At 43.2% G+C, this 27,967-nt stretch overlaps 1 protein-coding gene and 1 long non-coding RNA gene across 6 annotated transcripts in view; one reads left to right on the forward strand and one right to left on the reverse strand.

Annotated features, from left to right (window-relative positions):
• The window catches only part of LOC140205174 (uncharacterized), a 182,480-nt gene that overhangs the window by 101,478 nt on the left and 53,035 nt on the right, over nt 1-27,967 (forward strand). For all 4 annotated transcript variants that reach the window (XR_011887767.1, XR_011887766.1, XR_011887768.1 and 1 more), the window contains one exon: nt 2,834-2,987. This is a non-coding gene — a long non-coding RNA (uncharacterized lncRNA). The remainder of the gene's footprint in view (nt 1-2,833; nt 2,988-27,967) is intronic.
• On the reverse strand, nt 1,075-27,671 carry LOC140205173 (natural cytotoxicity triggering receptor 3 ligand 1-like). 2 transcript variants are annotated; one of them, XM_072272470.1, is made up of 5 exons: nt 27,595-27,671; nt 24,107-24,445; nt 14,797-15,117; nt 9,617-9,709; nt 1,075-1,484 (listed from the first exon to the last, which is right to left on the reverse strand). In XM_072272470.1, the coding sequence occupies exons 1-5, from the start codon at nt 27,641-27,643 to the stop codon at nt 1,465-1,467; spliced, it is 822 nt and encodes a 273-aa protein (XP_072128571.1). In that variant the 5' UTR covers nt 27,644-27,671; the 3' UTR covers nt 1,075-1,464. The 2 variants fall into 2 exon arrangements, with proteins under 2 accessions (XP_072128571.1, XP_072128572.1); XM_072272471.1 differs by lacking the exon at nt 9,617-9,709.

Below are 27,967 nucleotides of genomic sequence, written 5' to 3' on the forward strand. Positions count from 1 at the left end.
TATATGTCGCCATTACAGAATCAATGAAAGACCATTCCCAACAGGATGGACAACCATGTGCAAAAGACAACAAACTGTGCAAATTCAAAAGAAAAAAGTAATAATAATAATAATGTATAAATACTGTGAGCAATAAATATCGAGGACATGATGTGAAGAGTTTCATAGCTACAGTTGATGGGGCAAGTGAAGTTGAGTGAAGTTATCCTCTCTGGTTCAAGAGCCTGATGGATGAGGGGTAATAACTGTTCCTCAGCCTTGGTGGTAAGTCCTGAGGCTCCTGCACCTTCTTCCTGATGGCAGCATTAGACAAAGAAATGATAGCAACTGTGCTGCCATGTACTGTGCTAATGCAGACTGGGGTAGATAGAGCTGAAATGAACAGAGGTATGTGTTTTAAGTGTGCAATGAAAATAAGAAATGGGTGAAAATGACAACTTCCAGCATAAGCTACGGAGAAGGGGCTGAGGTGTGTCTGTGGAACAAGATGGCAGAGGAGGTGTTGGAAGCAGATACAATCACGTTGTCTAAAAAGAATTTGGAAGATACATGGATAAGAAAGGAACAGAAAAAAATATGGGCCCAATGCTGGAAAAAGGTATTAATGTAAATAGGCCTCTACGTTGGTCTGGGCACATCGTTCTGTGCTGCAAAACTTTGTAACTCTAAGAGTCTTCAGTTCCCACCCTATAGGTACAACTGGCGTGGGTTAAAGGGCCGGTTTCTGTGTTGTTTGACTCTAATGGTGCTATGTCTCTATGCCAGTGGTCCCCAACCTCCGGGCCGTGGACTGATACACCGCCGCGAAGAATGCAGTGGTGCAGCGGTAGTCAGAACGCACCCAGCACATCATTAAGAAAAAAGCCCAAATAAGCAAGCTAATTAATTAGGTGCCGCTCGGCACATAAATGTCGGCCGAGAGTAGAGGCGATTGCCGATTGTGTTGCCTCTGATCTGGGTCGACATTTACTTGCCGGGTGGCACCTAATTAATTAGCTTGCTAATTTTGGCTTTTTCCTTAAAGATGTGCTGGGTGCGTTCCGACTACCACTATACCACTGCATTCTTCACAGCAATGTATCGGTCCACGGCCCGGAAGTTGGGGACCACTGCTCTATGCTGGGAAAGGGGATAAATTGTCCCTGTGTTATATCAAATCAGAGATATAAAGTTTCAAAATATTTTATTATCATACTTAGCAAGAGGGAGTGCCAAAATATGCCAATCAATCCTTGATCTCCTTCAGGAAATAAAGAAAATCCCAAAAATTTGTACTAGCGACATCTTCTCTTGCTCTTCATAAACTTAAGATCATTTTCTTGATTAATGTGATAAATATGATTCATTCCCAATCAGGAAGACTCTAAAGTTATATATCATTTCAAAAGCAATGACTAATTGTTTGGATAAGGATTTGTCTTTGAATTAGAACTGAGGCATTCTCCTTCAAAGCAGAAGTTAATTTTACTTGACTGATGAATCACCTAGGATATAGAAGAGAAAGGAAAATTAAGATGCATTGTTAACCTGGTTTGCCTTCTCATGCAGTTTGCTTAGGAAATAATTCTACTTTACTGACAGACAATGTATTAGCCAAAAATGTTTGGCTTTCCACGTCATTACATGAAGTGACTGTAAATGACAAAAATGAAATATTATATATTTTATAATGTAATGAATTATGTTTAATATATCTTACATAACCTATAGAAAATTAAACTTAGTATATCCTGTCATCACTCTATGCAAAATATTATTTGTATCGATAGTACCTAATAAGATGTCAGTGTTAACTATAACGCATTAATATTTTCAGAATACATTCCATTTAACATGACAACCTGTAAAATTAAGAAACTAAGACATGTTTTCCACCTGTATGCAGGCAAGGTTTGTTTCTTTGTGCTGGGATTCACAAGAGGTAAACTGAGTGCAAATTGTTGCCAGTATTGAAGTCATTGGTGCTGACGGTAAAACTGGCTTTGTTTTAAAAGGGACCTGTTACAGGGAATCCTTGGTGCTCATTTCATACGGATGAAAAACCCTTGGTAATTAGTTCAATAATACAAAACTGCAGTCTGGGATAATAGTAAATCATGTCCATGGAAGGTGGAAAAGCAAAAGCAAAAGCTGAAGGGAAATCTTAAGCTAATTCCGCAGACCCCTATGAATGAAGACTCCAGGGTGAGTTAATTTAACCTGATGCACTGCTGCACTGAGTAATGTCTCTGTGAAGCTGTGAGCCTTTCCTCTCACCACAACTACCATTACCTAACACTGTGTCATTGGGAAGCTTCATCAGGAGATCTGTTGGGAATCACAGAGCACTGCTGATGAAGTTAGCTGTGATCCACAAAATGATAGTTTATTTTCCTGTCAATTTGTAAACAAATGCATGAGGTGCATCCTTGGCTGTATTTTTGCCCTGCTTACCTCTGGCTGCCCTTCTCTAATTGCTTCCTTTCTCTTGATATTTCATCATTTCTATCATTGCACTGACAATCAAAATGTGGCGCACCTCAAGATTGCGTGCTTAGCCCACTTCTCTACTCTCTCTGCACCCACGACTGTGGTCAGGCACAGCTCAAACACCATCTATAAATTTGCCAATGACAACTACTGTTGGCAGAATCTCAGATGGTGATGAGGAGATGTACAAGAGTGAGGTAGATCAGCTGATTGAGGGGTGTCACAACAACAACCTTGCATTCAACGTCAGTAATTTGTGGATATATTTCATTAGGAGTTTGAGGAGATTTGCTATGTCACCAAAGACTAGCAATTTTCTAAGATATACTGTGGAGAGCATTCTAACAAATTATATCACCATCAGGTACGGACAAGCACCTGCAGAAAAAGCCACAGAAAATTGCAAACTCAGACACCTCCATCATGGGTACTAGCCTCTCCAGCATTGAGAACGTCTTCAAAAGGCGATGCCTCAAAATGCTACATCCATCATGAAGGACCTCCATCACCGAGCACATGCAAGTATTACTTGATCCTCATTGCTACTGTCAAGGCGGGGGGGGGGTGGGTACAGGAGCCTGAAGATGCAAACAGTGTTTTAGGAACAGCTTCTATCCTTTTGCCATCAGATTTCTGAATGAACAATGAACTCATTTATACTACCTCACTATTTTTTTCACTCTTTTTTTTTACACTACTTATTTACAGTGCCTATAAAAAGTATTCACCAACCACCACCCCCCCGGAAGTTTTCATATTTATTGTTTTACAACTTTGAATCACAGTGGACTTAATCTGGCTTTTCTGACACAGAAAAAGACCCTTTTGTGTCAAAGTGGATGTTTATGCATTCAATTATTTTGTGTTTTAGGTGAAAACAAAGTGATCTAAATTAATTATAAGTATAAAACACAAAATAATTGATTGCATAAATATTCACTCCATTTGATATGACACACGTAATCATCACTGGTGCAGCCAATTTGTTTAAGAAGCCACATTATTAGTTAAATGGAGATTACCGTGTGTAGTCAAGGTGTTTCAATTGATTGTAGTAAAAATACACCAATATCTGGAAGGTCCAACTACTGGTGAGTTAGTATGCTGGCAAAAAAACGCCCCATGAAAACAAAAGAACATCTCAAGCAACACCATGGAAAGGTTATTGAAAAGCACAAGTCAGGAGATGGTTACAAGAAAATTTCTCATCAAGAAATGGTAAGAATTTGGCACAGCTATAAATCAGCCTAGAGCAGGCTGTCCTCAAAACTGAGTGACCATGCAAGAAGGGGTTGAGTGAGGAACGCCATCAAGAGACCTATGACAACTTTGAAGGAGTTACAAGCTTCAGTGGCTGAGATGGGAGAGACTGTGCATACAACAACTGTTGCCCGGATGCTTCACCAGTCGCAGCTTTATGGAAGAGAGCCAAAGAAAAAGCCACTGTTGAAAAAAACACATGAAATCTCAGCTAGACTTTGCCAGAAGGCACGTGGGAGACTCTGAAGTCAGCTGGAAGGAGGTTCTATGGTCTGATGAAAACAAAATTGAGCTTTCTGGCCATTAGACTAAATGCTACATTTGGCATAAGCCAAACACTGCACTTCATTAATGTAGCCCCCCTGGCCACCCTCAGGGTCGCTCGGCTCGCTGTCGTCTAGGGAAACAGCCTCGGCCCCGCCAAACTGGGTAATTCGTTTGTGTGGATGCTGTGTGAGGTACCCCACCCCGCCCAAATAACAGACAATACACCAGATGCAATTAAATGATTTACAGTTTATAGATATTACTGGAACTATGTAATTAAAAGAGAATAAAATATAAAAGGAAAATAAAAGGCGCCACACTTATCACAGTTCAATCTCTTCGTGCACAAAAACCGTTGGAGCTCAAGGACCTTCTTCGTCACCCTGTGACCCCTCGGACCACCTCGACCAGCCGCCTGGGACCAACAACGGTGGTCGACCAGACGCTCCACACGAGTCCGTCTCCGTCTCCTCGCTGAACGTCCCGCTCGGGGTCTGACCCCGTTAGCGGACTCACAGCACCTGGTCCATCCTCTGTCTCGCTCTCCCGCCTTCTGCCCCCAAACCCCCTCGCATACAGTATCTTCAAATACACCAAAACCATAACAACTATCCCAATTGGTTAATAGCACCCTCTTATCACCCTCTAAACCACAATAAGCTGCTAGCGCAAACTTTCTCAGCGTTAAAGCACAACAAAGCCGCATTCCCCAGATTAACATAGCAAAAACGCCATTTTAATTAGCCTCCGCAGTAACATAAAAATCGAAACCCCCTTACACTCTCCCCCCACCAAATAAAGTCATGTCCTCATGACTTCTAAATAACTCGCCACCCAGTCCTACAGACACACAACACACACATACACAGATACACACAGTGACAGTGCTCCCCAAACAGTGGACCTTACTCCCGTCCCACGGGCGCTAAATAGGCCAACCTATCTGGGAGCTTCTTAACCCTCTGAGACCTCTGTACCCCCTCACCTAAACCCACAAGGCTCAGACACTACTAGGGATACCTCGGGCCTGCTTGCCAACTCCTCTCTCACTCAGGCCACCACTACAGCTCGGAGCCCCCTGTCCCGTGGCCGGGGCCCCGCCTCTCCTCCTTCCTGATCCTGCCGTAACTCAGACTGCCCACAGCTAGCCCTCCCCACTACACCTGACTCAGTGGGAGAAGGGCCAAAGGTCTCTTCCTCAATCACGGGGAAATTAGCGAAAGGCAGCATGTACCACATGTGCAGCACATCATCCTCCGAATCCGTATTCTTCCTCATTCCTTCGATCGGTAGCTGCTGTTTGAGTTTCTCCAAACTGAAACATTTAGCTGGGGCTACCCCTTCAGCCTCCTGCAGTCGAGACGTCAGCTTCTTCGGGGACTCCTTCAACTCTCGCCACAGCCTCAGCAGTTCTGACTCAGGGTTCCTGGCCATCTCAATCTGGGACGCAGTTACCCCACCAGCTTCTTCCACCCTGACTTGAAAAGCAGCAGTTAAAGAATGTTCAGCCTCCGGTTGTTTCTTCCTGAGGACGTCTTCCAGGTCAACTTTCAGTTTTTCCACTTCATTTAAACTCACGATTGTCACCTTCAGGTTCCTTTCAAGCGTCCGCCTCCCTTTTCCGAGATCGGTCCTCCATTTCTTTACCTCCTCGGGAGTGTAGTCAAACACCCCTCCCTGGGCTCTCGGTTTTCTGTTGACCTTAGTCAGAACACTTCCTCGATCTTCCCCAACTTGTAAATCTTCCAATCTGTTCTGAATGGACGTCTTGAGTTTCTGCTGATACCTTCGAAGGTGGGTCATTGTTTCTTCTCGCTGGATTAATTCGTCAGTATATGACCGCAGTGCGGTGCAAATCCCCTCTCTTCCCTGTGTCTCATTCAGATTGACGACCTGGGTTTCCATCCCCCGGTCCACCACTGTCTGTCCCAACACCAGGAAGTTCAACTGGTATGTCGGGTCATTTTCCTCACATTTCACCAAACTCCTCCGGCCAAAAACTCCTCCACATTTGACACTTCGCTTCGGTCGCCCGGGCTCAGCCACTCGCCTCGCCTCATAGTCCCCCAAGGCGAATCCAAGCTCTAGGCGGTCATCCACATACGTCAAAACTCCACACACCTTCACTTCCCCCACGGTTTTCCTCATGCCCCGCGGGAAGGATGCAGGGGCTCCGGATATGCCCTTGGGCATCTTTTCGGATCGGAAGAATCCTAGGGAACTAATAAAGGCCATCTTCGGCTCAACAGCCGCACTCCTCAGGATCTGGCAACATCCACCCCTCAGATGCAGCACATTAAACCACGTCGCATCATCCACACACACGCTGTCTTCATCTTCCACGCCGCCAGGGTCCAGTTGCCGCGACCTCTCTCTCACTGAGGTGTCTTCAGCGGTCAACTCCCCTCCCTCATGGTGGTTCGGAGCATCTACTAAGAGGGTCTCACCCTCAGCTACTTTCCCCAAGCCGTACCACCGCTGGGTCTCGTTTAAATTCGGTACCGGCTCAAGGCTGCTACACACGTCCTCAGAAGCAACTCGACACGCTGGGTGCCCAGACAATGCCCCCATGAACTCCAGGGTCATTAACCAATCATCGTCTTCTGGATAACTACTACCACTAGTACCCAAAGTCTCCGGTGCCCTTGCGGTTGTCAAGGGTAAATGCTTCAGACACTGGTTGTAAAACGAACTGTCCAACAACTTGATCTGTGCGCCGGGGTGGAGGATAGCATTAGCATCGCTTCCCTCTATCCATAGCGACACCCTGGGGCGTGGCCCCTCTAAGCCTTCAGGAATAGGGTCTTTTCCTTGCGGAAGTTCAGTGGTACATTGCTAGGAACGTGTTTCCCCAGAGACCGCAGGCCGTTCCCCCACTGGGCCTCCACTAAGTTTCCCGACACCTCTCTGATCAGCTGAACAACTGACCCCCTGAAATGATCTCCCTGGCACTACAAGCAATTTAGCCGCCCTCCCCGCCAGAGAAGACACACTGAAAACGTTCCCCCCTCTTTCAAATAACTGACAGCTGTCACTACGGTGTAAGTGAACCTGACAGCTCTAACACCGTCACCAGCCCGCCTACTCAAACTTTCAACCAATCCCTGTCGCTCTCCCTCAACCGAGCACTGCCACTCATCTAACAACTGAGAGATCCGCTCCGCCCACGTCTCACACATCTCCGCCCCTCCTGGGGTGGACACTATCCCCAGTGCCAGGCGGAGCCTGCCAGAGCTAGAACATTTATTCGCAGACTCTACCTCCAAATCAGACCACTCTTTCCTCTCTCTCCCAACTGCATGGACAGCCCCGAGTGCCACCTCTAACTCGTCAATGCTAGTCTGAACTCGAACGAAGACCGCACCCACAACGCATACAGCAATCAACAGCAAATAACCCACAGAGACACACATTACAGATTTAATCAGGGCACCACACAGCATACCAACAGACTCAAGCATCCCGGACAAAGCCCCCACAATGTAGCCCCCCTGGCCACCCTCAGGGTCGCTCGGCTCGCTGTCGTCTAGGGAAACAGCCTCGGCCCCGCCAAACTGGGTAATTCGTTTGTGTGGATGCTGTGTGAGGTACCCCACCCCGCCCAAATAACAGACAATACACCAGATACAATTAAATGATTTACAGTGTATAGATATTACTGGAACTATATAATTAAAAGAGAATAAAATATGAAAGGAAAATAAAAGGCGCCACACTTATCAAAGTTCAATCTCTTCGTGCACAAAAACCGTTGGAGCTCAAGGACCTTCTTCTTCACCCTGTGACCCCTCGGACCACCTCGACCGGCCGCCTGGGACCAACAACGGTGGTCGACCAGACGCTCCACACGAGTCCGTCTCCGTCTCCTCGCTGAACGTCCCGCTCGGGGTCCGACCCCGTTAGCGGACTCACAGCACCTGGTCCATCCTCTGTCTCGCTCTCCCGCCTTCTGCCCCAAAACCCCGCGCATACAGTATCTTCAAATACACCAAAACCATAACAACTATCCCAATTGGTTAATAGCACCCTCTTATCACCCTCTAAACCACAATAAGCTGCTAGCGCAAACTTTCTCAGCGTTAAAGCACAACAAAGCCGCATTCCCCAGATTAACATAGCAAAAACGCCATTTTAATTAGCCTCCGCAGTAATATAAAAATCGAAACCCCCTTACATTAAAAACACACCATCCCTACCACGAAGCATGGTGGTGGCTGCATCATGCTGTGGGGATGCTTCACAACTGGAAGGCTTGTGAAGGTAGAGGGTAAAATGAACGCAACAAAATACAGGGAAATCCTGGAGGAAAACCAGATGAGGTCTGGAAGAATTTGGGAGAAGATTTGTTTCCAGCAAGACAACAGTCCCAAGCATAAAGCCAAAGCTACATAGGAATTGCTTAAAAACAACAAAGTTAATGTCCTGGAGTGGCAAGTCAGAGTCCAGACCTCAATCCAATTGAGAATTTGTGTCTAGACTTGAAAAGGGCTGTTCACTCACGATCCCCATGCAATCTGACAGAGCTTGAGCAGTTTTGTAAAGAAGAATGGGGAAAATTGCAGTGTCCAGATGTGCAAATCTGATAGAGACCTATCCACACAGACTCAAGGCTGCAATTGCTGCCAAAGGTGCATGTACTAAATACTGACTTGAAGGGGCTGAATACTTATACAATCAATTATTTTATGTTTTATATTTGTAATTAATTTAGATCACATTGTAGAGATCTTTTTCATACAGTATTGACAAGTAAGAGTGCTTTTCTGTTGATCAGTGTCAAAAAAAGCCGAACTAAATCCACTATGATTCAATGTTGTAAAACAATAAAGCATGAAAATTTCCAGGGTGGGGGTGAATACTTCTTATAGGCACTGTAATTTAATTTTTATATCTATTTTCCTATTGCAATTTATAGTTTTTTTAAAATTATGTGTTGCAATGTACTGCTGCTGGAAAACAACAGATTTCATGACATATGCCAGTGATATTAAACCTGATTCTGACAATTGTCTACTCCACTACACCCTTACCCATCAACATCCAAGGATCCTGAACCATCCATTCACTCTCTGTGCCACAGGTACTCATGTTCTTCTTGTCTGTCTCACTCACTATTCTAACTTATCTGCTTGGAATTGCCAGGATATTAGCCAATTTATGGAGAGATCAGAGACTCAGTATTCTTCTGCAAGTAGCTTATTCCTATTGCCAGAATCTTCTCCATCACTTAAAAGACTGAGTTAAGACTGTTGTGAATAACAACACTCAACAAATTAAACACAATCTTAATACAAACCAGGCTACTGTAATTACAGTAAGTGTTATCAAAAATTGTATTGGTACTTGCTATTTCAATGCCACCTTGTAATCACACAAACTCTAACTCGGCTCCACTCTGCTCAACTGTCCCACATTTAAAATAGCTCTTCCATCATCATTGGGTAAAAGTCCTAAAGCACCTTATCAATAGCATTGTCATCATCACAAGAAAAGTGGCCTCTCAGAGACACAGAGTGATGGACAATGTACGTTTGACTTCATGCCAATACCCACATTCCTAGAAGGAATAAAGAAGATAGTAGCAGATATGCTCATGTACTGTGAGAAAAAAAGACCTTACCTCTTAATTTAACTACGTATCTTATAAATGATGCCGATACTACTGCCAAAATACAAATAATACTTGCAACAATAACGTAATGATTCCTGGGTTCTGTAAATATTAAGAATAAAATAAGCATCAACTAATATTTGATCATTTGAAGCAATGCATTGGCTTAACTTGTCAGGATGATCCTTTGTATTTAACACAGTACTTATACAGATTTGATGCTATTAAGAACAATGGAGCAACCATGAAATCTGGAGAAGAAACAAAGAGATTCAAAGCTAAAAATGAGCATGAAATATAAACAGATAAAATATTACTTCAGACTTTAACATTGAAAGAACTGAGTGTGGTGTCTTTCCTAAACAAAGATTTTTAAATTCTATAGGTATAGATGGGATGGAATTCTTAGAAATGAAAAAGCAATGATGTCTCACCATCAGCCAAGAGCTGAAAATAACATAACGTGAAGAAAATAATTAATGTGTTGATCATCTCCTTTCACACACACATAATTCACCCACAGAATGGAAGGCAAGAGCAAGCCTCTATGAATAAATGGAAAGCAATGGTCACCAAGATTAATCTTAATCCAGTTATGACAACGAAGGAGACATCTTATCTCACTTCACCAAGCAAGAAGTGGGGACAAATGTAAAATCCTCACCAGGCCTAAAAAAAATACTAAGAAAAGAAAAGGTTATCCTTATTCCCAGTCCCAGCTGTGAGAGTATTCACTGCCATACTTCTTCAGCCCACCTGATTTCTCTCTCAGTTCTCCATCTTATCCATTTGTTTTTCCATCCTTGATTTCCCTTTGATAGACCTGCAGATGGTATTTTTTTTTAATGGAGTAGAATGGAATATAGTAAATCTGGTCCACAAAAAAGAAGTCAAATGTGGCTTGTTGATTGTGGTAAAGCTGGGGTTACATAGAAACATAGAAACATAGAAAATAGGTGCAGGAGTAGGCCATTCGGCCCTTCGAGCCTGCACCGCCATTTATTATGATCATGGCTGATCATCCAACTCAGAACCCTGCACCAGCCTTCCCTCCATACCCCCTGATCCCCATAGCCAAAAGGGCCATATCTAACTCCCTCTTAAATATAGCCAATGAACTGGCCTCAACTGTTTCCTGTGGCAGAGAATTCCACAGATTCACCACTCTCTGTGTGAAGGAGTTTTTCCTAATCTCGGTCCTAAAAGGCTTCCCCTTTATCCTCAAACTGTGACCCCTCGTTCTGGACTTCCCCAACATCGGGAACAATCTTCCTGCATCTAGCCTGTCCAATCCCTTTAGGATTTTATACGTTTCAATCAGATCCCCCCTAAATCTTCTAAATTCCAACGAGTACAAGCCCAGTTCATCCAGTCTTTCTTCATATCAAAGTCCTGCCATCCCAGGAATCAATCTGGTGAACCTTCTTTGTACTCCCTCTATGGCACGGTTGTCTTTCCTCAGATTAGGGGACCAGAACTGCACACAATACTCCAGGTGTGATCTCATCAAGGCCTTGTACAACTGCAGTAGTACCTCCCTGCTCCTGTACTCGAATCCTCTCGCTATAAATGCCAGCATACCATTTGCCTTTTTCACCGCCTGCTGTACCTGCATGCCCACTTTCAATGACTGGTGTATAATGACACCCAGGTCTCGTTGCACCTCCCCTTTTCCTAATCGGCCACCATTCAGATAATAATCCATTTTCCTATTTTTGCCACCAAAGTGGATAACTTCACATTTATCCACGTTAAATTGCATCTACCATGAATTTGCCCACTCACCCAACCTATCCAAGTCACCCTGCATCCTCTTAGCATCCTCCTCACAGCTAACACTGCCACCCAGCTTCGTGTCATCCGCAAACTTGGAGATGCTGCATTTAATTCCCTCATCCAAGTCATCAATATATATTGTAAACAACTGGGGTCCCAGCACTGAGCCTTGCGGTACCCCACTAGTCACTGCCTGCCATTCTGAAAAGGTCCCGTTTATTCCCACTCGTTGCTTTCTGTCTGCTAACCAATTCTCTTACCCCCAATACCGTGTGCTTTAAGTTTGCACACTAATCTCCTGTGTGAGACCTTGTCAAAAGCCTTTTGAAAATCCAAATATACCACATCCACTGGTTCTCCCCTATCCACTCTACTAGTTACATCCTCAAAAAATTCTATGAGATTCGTCAGACATGATTTTCCTTTCACAAATCCATGCTGACTTTGTCCGATGATTTCACCGCTTTCCAAATGTGCTGTTATCACATCTTTGATAACTGACTCCAGCAGTTTCCCCACCACCGACGTTAGGCTAACTGGTCTATAATTCCCCAGTTTCTCTCTCCCTCCTTTTTTAAAAAGTGGGGTTACATTAGCCACCCTCCAATCCTTAGGAACTAGTCCAGAATCTAATGAGTTTTGAAAAATTATCACTAACACATCCATTATTTCTTGGGCTACTTCCTTAAGCACTCTGGGATGCAGACCGTCTGGCCCTGGGGATTTATCTGCCTTTAATCCCTTAAATTTACCCAACACCACTTCCCTACTAACATGTATTTCGCTCAGTTCCTCCATCTCACTGGACCCTCTGTCCCCTACTATTTCTGGAAGATTATTTATGTCCTCCTTAGTGAAGACAGAACCAAAGTAATTATTCAATTGGTCTGCCATGTCCTTGCTCCCCATAATCAATTCACCTGTTTCTGTCTGTAGGGGACCTACATTTGTCTTTACCAGTCTTTTCCTTTTTACATATCTATAAAAGCTTTTACAGTCAGTTTTTATGTTCCCTGCCAGTTTTCTCTCATAATCTTTTTTCCCCTTCCTAATTAAGCCCTTTGCCCTCCTCTGCTGAACTCTGAATTTCTCCCAGTCCTCAGGTGAGCCACTTTCTCTGGCTAATTTGTATGCTTCTTCTTTGGAATTGATACTATCCCTAATTTCTCTTGTCAGCCACGGGTGCACTACCTTCCTTGATTTATTCTTTTGCCAAACTGGGATGAACAATTGTTGTAGTTCATCCATGCAATCCTTAAATGCTTGCCATTGCATATCCACTGTCAATCCTTTAAGTGTCATTTGCCAGTCTATCTTAGCTAATTCACGTCTCATACCTTCAAAGTTACCCTTCTTTAAGTTCAGAACCTTTGTTTCTGAATTAACTATGTCACTCTCCATCTTAATGAAGAAATCCACCATATTATGGTCACTCTTACCCAAGGGGCCTCTCACAACAAGATTGCTAATTAACCCTTCCTCATTGCTCAAAACCCAGTCTAGAATAGCCTGCTCTCTAGTTGGTTCCTCGACATGTTGGTTCAAAAAACCATCCCGCATACATTCCAAGAAATCCTCTTCCTCAGCACCTTTACCAATTTGGTTCACCCAACCTACATGTAGATTGAAGTCACCCATTATAACTGCTGTTCCTTTATTGCACACATTTCTAATTTCCTGTTTAATACCATGTCCGACCTCACTACTACTGTTAGGTGGCCCGTACACAACTCCCACCAGTGTTTTCTGCCCCTTAGTGTTACGCAGCTCTACCCATATCGATTCCACATCTTCTCGGCTTATGTCCTTCCTTTCTATTGCGTTAATCTCATCTTTAACCAGCAACGCCACCCCACCTCCTTTTCTTTCATGTCTATCCCTCCTGAATATTGAATATCCCTGAACATTGAGCTCCCATCCTTGGTCACCCTGGAGCCATGTCTCTGTGATCCCAACTATATCATAATCATTAATAACAATCTGCACTTTCAATTCATCCACCTTGTTACAAATGCTCCTTGCATTGACACACAAAGCCTTCAGGCGCTCTTTTACAACTCTCTCAGCCCTTATACAATTACGTTGAAAAGTGGCCCTTTTTGATGCTTGCCCTGGATTTGTCGGCCTGCCACTTTTACTTTTCTCCTTACTACTTTTTGCTTCTACCCTCACTTTACACCCCTCTGTCTCTCTGCACTGGTTCCCATCCCCCTGTTGTGAACTAACCTCCTCTCGCCTAGCCTCTTTAATTTGATTCCCCCCCACAACCATTCTAGTTTAAAGTCACCTCAGTAGCCCTCGCTAATCTCCCTGCCAGGATATTGGTCCCCCTAGGATTCAAGTGTAACCCGTCCTTTTTGTACAGGTCACGCCTGCGCCAAAAGAGGTCCCAATGATCCAAAAACTTGAAAAGGTTCCAAGCCTTTTTTATGCCATGGATCCCTACCATTAACCAAGGGGTCTGTGGACCCCAGGTTGGAAACTCCTGTGTTAAAGGATCATCTGATTTTTATCCTTGCTCACAATCTCAGCAAAAATGCATGAAACAAAAGCTACTGAGATAACAGTAACAAGAAAAGAGAAGATATGATTGTAAGTTTGGCTGTCTGTAAGATTTATAAACAGCCTAGGTTAAACACAGGAGAAAATTGACATAGCTTACCACATAATTTACAGAGGGACAAAAGTCCTTAATCAAACTTGGAATTCTCGCATTGGACTGAGCATTGAGTCCATCAGTGGAACACATATTTCCTAAGCTGAGGGTTCTATTGCACATCAGATCTAACCCCTCAGCTTTCGTCATGTCTGCTGGTTGCACGCATTTGAAAGAGCTGACAGTTTTGGTTATTTTTTACATGTTTAATATTTAACTCTATTTAATGATATTCTTTACTTCGTTAGTTTTTATTTTGATGCAATAAATAAATGAAGCAATTATTTAGCCCCAGTTTAGAGGAGCACTTTACAGCCAGGGAATGAAGCAATGTAGACTGTGTGCAAGCAGATGGGATCAAATTAAATTGACATCTCGGGGCACAGGGCCTGTTCCTGTGTTGTACTGTCTCTGTTCAGTATTCTATATCTAAGTTTACTAAAGGTTAAAAGGCTCTTAGGACAATTCAGGACACTCTGATTGACCTCCTGATGGCTTGCAGCCAATGGCAGGGCTGCAGAAGGGAACTGCGACTCTGCTGAAAGGAACAGAAAGAGGGGCTTAGCGTGGCTGTTGGACTGGATCAGTGTCTAGCTTTTCCAAGCAACTTTTAAAAGAACAAAGTAAATGGATATATCATATATCTATAAACTTGTCCTGCCCACTCACCCCCATATTTCACTTTTCAGATGCCCTTCCTTCTCTGCTCCCTTCTAACTCCTTTTCTCATTTACGTTCTTCTATCGATCGAACTCACCTGGCACAGTGAGAGTTGATTCTATTGTAAAATAATCCGGAAATGTTAGATGTCTCACTACACATCTGTACTTGTCACCATTATTGTTGAATGTTGGTTGAATCTTCAGTTGACTGTGAACATTAAAAGTGTTATCACTATTAGCGACAACCTGATTTGTATAACAGTCCGATGAAACAACTTCACTTCCCAGTTTTGTCATTTTCACCCAGCTGATTTCCAGCTGCTGAGGGTAAAATCCATTAACGTTGCATGTCAGAGAGCCTTCCGAACCATTCAGAATTGTTATTGAGTGTGAAGATATGCTAATGTTTGGTCGAGCTGTGTAAAAAAAAACAAAATTACAGTTAAATAACTGCAGGTGTTGGAAGAGGAAAACAGAGATAGACTATAGCAGAAACACTAAGGAAATCAAAAAGCATCTGCAGGGTCATTTTTTCAGGTGAAGAACTCTCCATCAGAACTGGAAAAGTTAGAATCACATGTGTCTCAAGTTCTAGAAAGAGGAGAAAGGAATTCAACAGAGGGAAAATCAGCAACAGGGTGTTACAATAGTTATGGGAGATTTCAGTATGCAAGTAGATTGGAAGCATCTAGTTGGTGTTGGATCCCAGGAGAAGGACTTTGTAGAGTGCCTATATGTTCCTTTTAGAGCATCCCGTGCCGAACCCAGCCAGAGAAAAAGTAGTTCTGGATTTGGTGTTGTGTTATGAACCAGATTTGATTAGGGAGGCTTAAAGTAAAGGAGCACTTAGGAGGCAGTGATAATAGTATGATAGAATTCACCATGCAGTTTGAGAGGGAGTCAATAAAATCAGATGCATCGACATCACAGTCGAGTGGAAGTAACTGCAGAGGTATGAGAGAGGAGCTGGCCAAAGTTGATTGGAAGGGGAAAGTAAGTCAGGATGTTAATAGAGCAGCCATGGTAGGAGTTTCTGAGAGTAATTTAGAAGATGCAGGATCAGTTCATCCCAAAGGGAAGATCAGGCAACCATGACTGACAAGGGAAGTCAAGGACCACACAGAAGCAGAAGAGAGGGCATATAATATAGCAGAAAATGAGTGGGAAGCTCGAGCATATGGAAGCTTTTCAAAAACAACAGAAGGTAACTGAAAAAGGAAGACGAAGAAATTGGTTGTTGACTTCAGAAGGAGCAGCGGACCGCACGATCCAATTTACATCGGTGGTGCACAAGTAGAACAGGTCAAAAGCTTTAAGTTCCTTGGGGTCAGTATCACAAATGACCTGACTTGGTCCAACCAAGCAGAGTCCACTGCCAAGAAGGCCCACCAGCACCTTCACTTCCTGAGAAAGCTAAAGAAATTTGGCCTGTGCCCTAAAACCTTCACTAATTTTTATAGATGCACCGTAAAAAGCATTCTTCTAGGGTGCATCACAACGTGTTATGGAAGTTGTCCTGTCCAAGACCGGAAGAAGCTGCAGAAGATTGTGAACACAGTCCAGCACATCACACAGACCAATCTTCCGTTCTCGGACTCACTTTACACCGCATGCTGTCGGAGCAATGCTGCCAGGATAATCAAGGACACAACCCACCCAGCCAACACACTTTTTGTCCCTCTTCCCTTGGGGAGAAGGCTCAGGAGCTTGAAGACTCCTACGGCCAGATTTGGGAACAGCTTCTTTCCAACTGTGATAAGACTGCTGAACGGATCCTGACCCGGATCTGGACCGTACCCTCCAAATATCCGGACCTGCCTCTCGTTTTTTTTGCACTACCTTACTTTCCCTTTTCTATTTTCTATTTATGACTGACAATTTAAATTTTTAATATTTACTATTGATTTCTAATCCAGGGAGCGCGAAGCACAGAATCAAATATTGCTGCGGTGATTGTACACTCTAGTATCAATTGTTTGGCGACAATAAAGTAAAGTAAAGTAAAAGCAAGGAGAAAAGGAAAGATGAAATATGAAGGTAAGCTTGCCAATAATATAAAAGAGGATACCAAAAGTTTTTCAGATATATAAAGAGTAAAAGAAAGGCAAGAGTGGAAATTGGACCATGGGAAAATGATGCTGAAGAGATAGTAAGAGGAAAAACTGAAAATGTGGTGAACCTAATCAGTATTTTACATCAGGCTTCACTGTGGAAGACACCATCAATATGGCACAAATTCAAGAGTGTCAGGGGGCAGAAGTAACTGTAATTACTATTACTAACAAGAATTTGCTTGGGAAGCTGAAAGGTCTGAAGGCAGAGAAGTCAACTGGACCGGATGATGTACACCTCAAGGTTCTGAAAGAAGTGGCTGAAAAGATTGTGGAGGCATTCATAATGATCTTTCAAGAATCACTAGATTCTGGAATGGTTCCAGAAGAATGGAAAGTTACAAATGTCACTCTACCCTTCAAGAAGGGAAGGAGGCAGAAGAAAGGAATCTATAGGCCATTTAGTCTGACCTTAATGATTGGGAAGATATTGGAGTCGATTATCAAGGATGAGATCTCAGGGTACTTGGAGGCACATGATTAAATATGTCATAGTCAGTATGGATTCCTCAAGGGAAAATCTTGCCAGAGAAATCTGTTGGAATTCTTTGCAGAAATAACAAGCAGGCTAGACGAAGTGTACTTGGATTTTCTGAAGGTCTTTGACAAGGTACCACACATGAAGCTGCTTTACGAGCTACGAGTCCATGATATTACAGGAAAGATTCTAGCATGGATAAAGCAATGTTTGGTTGGCAGGAGTCAATAAAGGGAGCCTTTTCTGACTGGCTGCCAGTGACTAGTGGTGTTTCACAGGGGTCTGTGTTGGGACCAATTCTTTTTACATCATATGTCAATGATTTGGATGATGGAATTGATGGCTTTGTTGCAAAGTTTGCAGCCAATATGAAGATAGGTGGAGGGGCAGGTAGTTTGCGGAAGTAGAGAGGCTACAGAAGGACTTAGACAGATTTGGAGAATGGGCAATAAATGGCAGATGAAATACAGCATCAAGAAGTGCATGGACATGCACTTTGGTAGAAGAAATGAAAGGGTTAAGTATTCTCTAAAAGGAGAGAAAATACAAAAAAACTGAGGTGCAAAGGTACTTAAGAGTCCTTGTGCAGGGTTCCCTAAAGGTTAATTTGCAGGTTAAATCTATGGCAAGGAAGGCAAATGCATCAGTAGTGATCTTTCAAGAATCGCTAGATTCTGAAATGGTTCAGGATGACTGGAGAATTGCAATGTTACTCCATTCTTTAACAAGGGAGAGGAAAAAACAGGAATTTATAGGCCAACTAGCCGGACTTCAGTGAATGGGAAGTTGTTAGAGTTTATAATTGTGAAGTTTTAGAGTACTTGGAAGCACATGATAAAAAAGACCAAAGTCAGCATGGTTTACTTAAGGAAAACTCTTGCCTGACAAATCTGTTGGAATACCTTGAAAAAGTTACAGGCACGATAAACTAAGGAGAATGGATGGATGTTGTTTATTTGGATTTTTAAAAGACCTATGACAAGGCGCCGCACAAAAGGCTGCAAACAATTTAGGAGCCCAGGGTGTTACAGGAACCATACTAGCATGAACAGTAGATTGGCTGACTGGCAGGAGGCAAAGAATGGGAAAAAAGGGAGCATTGTCTGGTTTGCTGCTGGCAGCTAGTGGAGGCAACAAACCATACGGGTGTCCTTCTCATGTCCACAAAATCTCCTGTCTGCTCCCCTGACTATAGAGTCTCCAATGACGACCGCTCTCCTCTTCTCCGTCCCATCCTTCTGCACCACAGGGTCAGACTCAGTGCCGGAGGCCCTGCCACCGTGGCTCACACCTGGTCAGTTGTCCCCGCCAACAGTATCCAGGACAGTAAACTTATTATTCAGGGGAATGACTACAGGGGTGCTCTGCACTACCTGTCTGCTCACCTTCGCTTTCCCCCCTCTGACTGTCACCCAACGACCTGCTTCCAACAGTCTAGGTGTGACTACCTCCCTGTAGCTCTCATCTAAGGCTGCCTCATTCTCGCTTATGAGTCAAAAGTCATCCAGCTCCTGCTCCAGATTCCTCGCACCGTCTTCCAGATCGCCCAGCCGTATGCACTTCTGGCAGATGTGACTCTGCGGGAAAGGAGAGTTCCCCCAAGACTGCCACATCTCACATGACAGGCACGTCACTGTCTCAGGAGGCATTGTAAAAACTAACTGCGAGCAAGCTTGTCCTCCACCTCTTCTCGTAGAAGCCTCTCAAGTCAAAGCCTGAAAGCTCCACTCCTTCACTGGCCACTTCGCTTGAGCTATCCCTCTATTTATCTGTTTGAGCTTTTCAAAATGTTTGGTCACCTAACCTCGACTGCCCAAGCAGCTGCTTTCTGCTGAGTCTGAGCTACTCAAATCTTGATTGTCTAATCAACATCTTTCTGCTGATCTATTCAAATCTTGATTGACTTGATTGCACAGACCAACTGCCAAAACTGCCAGAATCTCTCGAGTCAAAGCCTCAAAGCTTGAAGTATTCAGTGAACCTGCAGAGAGAAACCTATGAATTACCACACTTCAGTGTCACTTGTTTCATTCCCTATAGCTATGAGGAAAAGTGCCAAGAGAAGCGGAATGGTTGGAGGTGATTAAGGAGGACACCAGGGATCACAGAGGGAGCAATCCCTTAGGAAAGCTGACAGGTCTGCCTTGTGATGAAATCAATTCAAGGTGGTAAAATTTATGGATTTTTACCCTTTAAATTTGAACGTTGGCGGGTTGCAAGGAGGGCACCATGGGAACTCTTTCCTTCTTGCTGTCAGGAACAGCAGCGTGCTTTTCATCTGAGCATGTGACTGCTCAGCAGACAGTATTGAATTTAACCATTTCACATAATTACCCTTTCATTTCTCTCGCTTTTAATTTGTCTATTTTGGTCTTTTCTGTTTAATTTAATTTCTTTCTTTGATTTCTTTTGATTTGTTTTCCCTCTCGACCCCGTTCTCCTGACTTCTGCCCATAACCTTTGACACACTTACCGTACTAATCAAAAACCTATCAACATGCTTTGGCCTCCATTGGCATCTGTGGCAATGGATTCCACAGATTCACAAACCTATGGCTAAAGAAAATTCTCTCCATCTCTATTCTAAACAGATATCCATTGATTCTGAGGCTGTGCCCTCTGGTCTAAGACTCTCACTTTTCAAAACATCTCCTTCATATCCCCTCTCTCCAGGTTTTTCAATATTCAGTAGATTTCAATAGATCCTCTCTCATTCTCTTAAACTCCAGTGAGTACAGTTCTAGAGCCATCATACGCTCCTCATACATAAATCCTTTCATTCCCAAGATCATTGACGTAAATCTCCTCTGAACCCGCTCCAATGTCAGCATATCTTTGCTTAAATAAGAGGCCTAAAACTACTCACAATACTCCAAATGTTATCTGACCAATGCATTGTAAATTCTAGTCCTCTTGAAATGAATGCTAACATTGCATTTGCTTTCCTTACTACCAACTCAACATGCAAGTTAACCTTTAGGGAACCATGCGCTAGGTCTCCCAAGTCCCCTTTCCCCTCTGATTTCTAAATTTGCTCCCAGTTTTCAAAATTGGCTATACCTTTATTGCAAAGTCTATGTACTTCCCTGTTGTCTATTCCATTTAAACTAGATTTGCAGGGGGAGGGGAACCAGAGTGTTAGAGCAGATAGTGAGGTGGAGGAGGATAAAGGTCATGCGAGAACTGCAAGTATAGTGCATGGAGTAAAGCCAGATCTGACATATAAAGAGGCTTTGAGGAAAGGGAAACAGAATAAAGGGTGTAAAGGTAGTAAGGTAGAAGGGCTAAAGTGTGTGTACTTCAATGCAAGAAGCATCAGGAACAAGGGTGATGAACTGAGAGCTTGGATACATACGTGGAATTATAATATAGTGGCCATTACAGAGACTTGGCTGGCACCAGGACAGGAATGGATTCTCAATATTCCTGGATTTCAGTGCTTTAAAAGGGATAGAGAGGGTGGAAAAAGGGGAGGAGGGGTGGCATTACTGGTCAGGGATACTATTACAGCTACAGAAAGGGTGGGTCATGTAGCAGGATCCTCTTTTGAGTCAGTATGGGTGGAAGTCAGGAACAGGAAGGGAGCAGTTACTCTATTGGGGGTATTCTATCCCCTGGTAGCAGCAGAGATACAGAGGACCAGATTGGGAGGCAGATTTTGGAAAGGTGCAAAAATAACAGGGTTGTTGTCATGGGTGACTTTAACTTCCCTAATATTAGTTCCACCTGATTAGTTCCAAGGGTTTAGATGGGGCGGAGTTTGTTAAGTGTGTCCAGGACGGATTCCTGTCACAGTATGTGGACAGGCCGACTAGAGGGAATGCCATACTAGATCTAGTACAAGGTAATGAACCGGGTCAGGTCACAGATTTCTCAGTGGGTGAGCATCTGGGGGACAGTGACCACTGCTCCCTGGCCTTTAGCATTATCATGGAAAAGGATAGAATCAGAAAGGACAGGAAAATCTTTAATTGGGGAAGGGCAAATTATGAGGCTATAAGGCTAGAACTTGCGGGTGTGAATTGGGATGATGTTTTTGCAGGGAAATGTACTATGGACATGTGGTCGATATTTAGAGATCTCTTGCAGGATGTTAGGGATAAATTTGTCCCGGTGAGGAAGATAAAGAATGGTAGGGTGAAGGAACCATGGGTGACAAGTGAGGTGGAGAATCTAGTCAGGTGGAAGAAGGCAGCAGACATGAGGTTTAGGAAGCAAGGATCAGATGGGTCTATTGAGGAATATAAAGAAGCAAGAAAGGAGCTTAAGAAGGGGCTGAGAAGAGCAAGAAGGGGGCATGAGAAGGCCTTGGCAAGTAGGGTAAAGGAAAACCCCAAGGCATTCTTCAATTATGTGAAGAAAAAAAGGATGACAGGAGTGAAGGTAGGACCCATTAGAGATAAAGGTGGGAAGATGTGCCTGGAGGCTGTGGAAGTGAGCGAGGTCCTCAATGAATACTTCTCTTCGGTATTTACCAATGACAGGGAACTTGCTGATGGTGAGGACAATATGAGTGAGGTTGATGTTCTGGAGCATGTTGATATTAAGGGAGAGGAGGTGTTGGAGTTGTTAAAATACATTAGGACGGATAAGTCCCCGGGGCCTGACGGAATATTCCCCAGGCTGCTCCACGAGGCGAGAAAAGAGATTGCTGAGCCTCTGGCTAGAATCTTTCTGTCCTCGTTGTCCACGGGAATGGTACCGGAGGATTGGAGGGAGGCGAATGTTGTCCCCTTGTTCAAAAAAGGTAGTAGGGATAGTCCGGGTAATTATAGACCAGTGAGCCTTACGTCTCTGGCGGGAAAGCTGTTGGAAAAGATTCTTAGAGATAGGATCTCTGGGCATTTAGAGAATCATGGTCTGATCAGGGACAGTCAGCATGGCTTTGTGAAGGGCAGATCATGTCTAACAAGCCTGATAGAGTTCTTTGAGGAGGTGACCAGGCATATAGATGAGGGTAGTGCAGTGGATGTGATCTACATGGATTTTAGTAAGGCATTTGACAAGGTTCCACATGGTAGGCTTGTTCAGAAAGTCAGAAGGCATGGGATCCAGGGAAGTTTAGCCAGGTGGGTTCAGAATTGGCTTGCCTGCAGAAGGCAGAGGGTCGTGGTGGAGGGAGTACATTCAGATTGGAGGATTGTGACTAGTGGTGTCCCACAAGGATCTGTTCTGGGACCTCTACTTTTTGTGATTTTTATTAACGACCTGGATGTGGGGGTAGAAGGGTGGGTTGGCAAGTTTGCAGACGACACAAAGGTTGGTGGTGGTGTAGATAGTGTAGAGGATTGTCAAAGATTGCAGAGAGACATTGATAGGATGCAGAAGTGGGCTGAGAAGTGGCAGATGGAGTTCAAACCGGAGAAGTGTGAGGTGGTACACTTTGGAAGGACAAACTCCAAGGCAGAATACAAAGTAAATGGCAGGATACTTGGTAGTGTGGAGGAGCAGAGGGATCTGGGGGTATGTGTCCACAGATCCCTGAAATTTGCCTCACAGGTAGATAGGGTAGTTAAGAAAGCTTATGGGGTGTTAGCTTTCATAAGTCAAGGGATAGAGTTTAAGAGTCGCGATGTAATGATGGCGCTCTATAAAACTCTGGTTAGGCCACACTTGGAGTACTGTGTCCAGTTCTGGGTCGCCTCACTATGGGAAGGATGTGGAAGCATTGGAAAGGGTACAGAGGAGATTTACCAGGATGCTGCCTGGTTGAAAGAGTATGCATTATGATCAGAGATTAAGGGAGCTAGGGCTTTACTCTTTGGAGAGGAGGAGGATGAGAGGAGACATGATAGAGGTATACAAGATAATAAGAGGAATAGATAGAGTGGATAGCCAGCACCTCTTCCCCAGGGCACCACTGTTCAATACAAGAGGACATGGCTTTAAGGTAAGGGGTGGGAAGTTCAAGGGGGATATTAGAGGAAGGTTTTTTTACTCAGAGAGTGGTTGGTGTGTGGAATGCACTGCCTGAGTCAGTGGTGGAGGCAGATACACTAGTGAAGTTTAAGAGACTACTAGACAGGTATATGGAGGAATTTAAGGTGGGGGCTTATATGGAAGGCAGGGTTTGAGGGTCGGCACAACATTGTGGGCCAAAGGGCCTGTACTGTGCTGTACTATTCTATGTTCTATGTTCAATTATGATGATTCTACGTTGCTGTACCTCAATGTACAATGTAATGATCTGATCTGTATCAATGACAATCTTTTCACTGCATCTCAGTGCATGTGACAATAATAAACCAATTCCAATTCCAATGTCTTTTTCCTTTTCGCGTTCCATTGTCCAACAACCCAAACTGTTCTTCCAAATAAAGCAATGAACTTCACTTGAAGTTCTTCCAATTTTACACACAGCATTCAGTGTTCACAGTGTGGTCTCATTTAAATTGAAATAAAATAAAATACAGATTAGGTGACTGTTTTGCAAAGCACCTCAATTCAGTCAACAAAAAAGAGCCTCAGCATCCAATTATCTGCCTTTGAAATTCTCCTTCGCATATTCAGTGTGACTCCTTTGTTCCCAGCTTCTTCAATTACTCCAATAATTCGTGTACGAATGAAGAATAGCACCTTACTTTCCATCCTACACTTTGCTGCCCCTGAGACTCAACACGGAACTTTAATAATACAGATTACTGACAAATTTTCTTCACTCTACAGATGCTCTGTATTTTTTTTGTTTCACTTTGTCTTTTTTTCTCTCTACAGTATTTCAAATTTTCTGATGCTATTGGTTTTCAGACACAGAATATTCATTTTTGCTTCAAACTTCCAAAATATTTTCAAGATAATATTTTGTTTTACTCTTACCCAACACTTTCATGATTGAAGCCTGTTCTGCACTTTCAGGAACGATGAACACAGTGCAAGTGTAGCTTCCTTCATCAGCAATCTGTACTTTTGGAAGATGAAGTGAAGCATTTCCCCTCTTTAAATCGGGCTCAGAAATGTACGCACCAGGTCGATTTTGAACTTGATTTCCTGTCTCGTAAGAAAATACAGCTGTTTCTTTGTTACGAGTCCATTTGACTCCTAGCTTGTCTAAGTCAATCTCTGCACCTGCAAAGTCAGTAACTTTGCATTTCAGACTAACATCTTCATTTACAAATACTGTCAGTGGGCTTGGAAATATCTCCAGATTAAAAGCACCTATAAAAGAAGCATAAACATTGCGAAGTTATAAGATAACATAAAAGTTATAAAATCCCATTTAGATGTAACACTGCTGCAACATTGCAAGATTGTCAGTTCAAAGCATATCTACAGTTTCAAAACAATACCTGCACAAATTCTGTTAGCGCATCCTATCTTTGTATGACCTCTAGAAGCACTTGCTGCCAGGATGGGCCTACCTGGAAGCTCAGTGAAGATGTTTTCAGGTCTGGCCATGATGTCAGCTATCAGTGTACGTTTTCATGGCATTATTTTTCACTCATCGATCTGAACACATTGTCCTAATATTTATTACAGATCAATTTGTGATTTTTATGTGCATTAATGAGTATTTCAATGACAATATGCAAGTGGATAATGAGTGAACAGAAAGACTGGACAATTAAAATGTGTAAGTTTCTTTGTGAGGAAGTACACGTATTAATTGTCAAGCCTTTCCATTCATTATTTATCCACTTGCATATTGTCATTGAAATACTTACTACTACACAGAGAACTGTTCAACCCACTGAGTCAATGCCAACCCCAGGCAAAGGAATTCTATCAATTATCTTCCTTCCCTTACTTTCCCTGCAATCTATTCACCCTCACATGTAGGTATCGGACTACTGGAAAATGATGGTAGAGAGGTAGTAATGGGGAACAAGGAAATGGTAGACAAACTGAATAGGTATTTTGCATCAGTCTTCACTGTGGAAGACACTAACAGTATGCTGGAAATTCAAGCGTGTCAGGGGGCAGAAATGTGTGAAGCTGTTAGTCTAGGGATCTGTAGTGGGTCCAATGTTGTTTGTAATATATATTCATGATCTAGATGATGGGGTGGTAAATTGGATTAGTAAGTGTGCAGATGATACTAAGATAGGTGGTGTTGTGGATGATGAGGTAGGTTTTCAAAACTTGCAGAGAGATTTAGGACAGTTAGAAGAGTGGGCTGAAAGATGGCAGATGGAGTTTAATGCTGAAAAATGTGAGGTGCTACATTTTGGTAGAACTAATCAAAATAGGACATACATGGTAAATGGTAGGGCATTGAAGAATGCTGTAGAACAGAGGAATCTAGGAATAATGGTGTATAGTTCCCTGAGGATGGAATCTCATGTGGATAGGGTGGTGAAGAAAGCTTTTGGTTTGCTGGCCTTTATTAATCAGAGCATTGAGTATAGGAGTTGGGATGTAATGTTGAATTTGTATAAGGCATTGGTAAGGCCAAATCTGGAGTATTGTGCACAGTTCTCATCACTGAATTATAGGAAGGATGTCAATAAAATTGAGAGAGTACAGAGGAGGTTTACTAAAATGTTGCCTGGGTTTCATCTCCTAAGTTACAGAGAAAGGTTGAACAAGTTAGGTCTTTATTCTTTGGAGCGTAGAAGGTTAAGGGGAGACTTGATAGAGATGTTTAAAATTATGAGGGGGATTGATAGAGTTGACGTGGTTAGACTTTTTCCATTGAGAGTGGGGAAGATTCAAAGAAGAGGGCATGGTTTGAGAATTAGAGGACAAAAGTTTAGGGATAACATGAGGGGGAACTTCTTTACTCAGAGAGTGGTGGCTGTGTGGAATGAGTTTCCAGCAGAAGTGGTTGAGGCAGCTTGTCGTTGAGGTTGTCGTTTAAAGTTAAATTGGATAGATATATGGACAGGAAAGGAATGGAGGGTTATGGGCTGAGTGGAGGTCGGTGGGAATAGGATAGGGTAAGGGTTCGGCATGGACTAGAAGGGCCGAGATGGCCTGTTTCCGTGCTGTAATTGTTATATGGTTACATGGTTATATAGGGAGAAGGTTCCTGGGAAACTGAAAGGTCTGAAGGTAGATGAGTCTCCTGGACCAGATGGTGTACACCCCAAGGTTCTGAAAGAGGTAGATGAAGAGAATATGGAGGCATTGGTAATGACCTTTCAAGAATCAATTTATTCTGGCATAGTTCCGGAGGAATAGAAAATTGGAAATATCATGCCACTCTTGAAGAAGGAAGAGAGGCAGAAGGAAAGATAGGCCAGTTTTGGCCTGAAACGTTGACTGTACTTTTTTCCATAGATGCTTTCTGGCCTGCTGAGTTCCTCCAGCATTTTGTATGTTGCAGTCCTTGTACAGGATTCCCTAAAGGTTAATGTGTAGGTTGAGTCAATGGTGAGGAAGGCAAATGCGATGTTAGCATTCATTTCAAGAATTACTAGAACAGAAAAACAAGGATGTAATGTTGAGGCTTTAAAAGCACTGGTGAGGCCTCACTTGGAGCATTGTGAGCAGTTTTGAGCCCTTATCTAAGAAAGGATGTGCTGACATTGGAGAGGGTTCAAAGGAAGTTCACGAAAATGATTCTGGGATTGAAAAGCTTGTCATATAAGAACATTTGATGTCTCAGGCCTGTACTCACTGGAATTCAGAAGAATGAGGGGTGACCTCATTGAAACCTATCGAATGTTGGAAGGCCTCAATAGAGTGAATGCGGAGAGGATGTTCCCTATGGTGGGGGAGTCTAAGACCAGAGGACACAGCCTCAGAATAGAGGGGTGTCCTTTTAGAATGGAGATGAGGTGGAATTTCTTTAGCCAGAGAGTGGTGAATCTGTAGAGCCCTAGTCATTTGGTATACTTAAGGCAGAGGTTGATAGGTTTGTGATTAGTCTGGGCATAAAGGGATGCAGGGAGAAGGCAGGAGATTGGGACTGAGAGGGAAAATGGATCAGCCCTGAAGAAATAGCCGAACAGACTCTATGAGCCAAATGGCCTAATTCTGCCCCTGTATTTTATGTCCACCAACTCCCTCCCAATTCTCTTGCCACCAGCCAACACTGCAAGGTAATTTTCAGTTGACAATGAGCCCACCCACACGGTCACAAAGAGAACAAATTCGTCACAGACAGCACTTGAAGTCAGGATCAAATCTAGGATCTCTGGTGCAGCACTGATGCAGTCCTTAACTGAACATACTGTACCCAGAACATAAAACATGGAAAAATACAACACAACAGGCCCATTGGCCTTTGATGTCTGTGCTGCCTGTGAGGTAAATTTAAGTTTCATATCTGCCCGCACAAGGACTATATCCCTCCATTCCCTGTATGTTCATGCATCTGTCTAAATGCGTCTTAAAAGTAAACCTAGATCGTAATACTTTACCTGATGCTGAAATAAGTGAGACAATACCACAAAGGGTCAGAATTTTCATCCTTGCATCAACCTTTCAAAGCATTTTCTGCCGACTATATCCATGAGTAGTTTAGTTAAAGTAGAAAAACTATTTTACTTCCATTACTGCACGAACTTTTGTACGCTTAGTTACTAAGTGAAACTAAATGAGGCATTCAGCTTCATTTGATATGAAGGGTACAAAGGTTATATGATTAGGGAAGTAAATAGTTTAAGCATAATTTAACAACATTCCAAAAGGGGCAAGATTTCAAATTAATAGACTCTAGAAATGAGCATTTATTTGAATACATAGTGCGTCAAAAATAAGAGTGAAAGAGAGGGATAGAGGAAGAGAATGAGA

Source organism: Mobula birostris, chromosome 11 (genome assembly GCF_030028105.1).
Source record: "Mobula birostris isolate sMobBir1 chromosome 11, sMobBir1.hap1, whole genome shotgun sequence".
NCBI lineage: Eukaryota > Metazoa > Chordata > Chondrichthyes > Myliobatiformes > Myliobatidae > Mobula > Mobula birostris.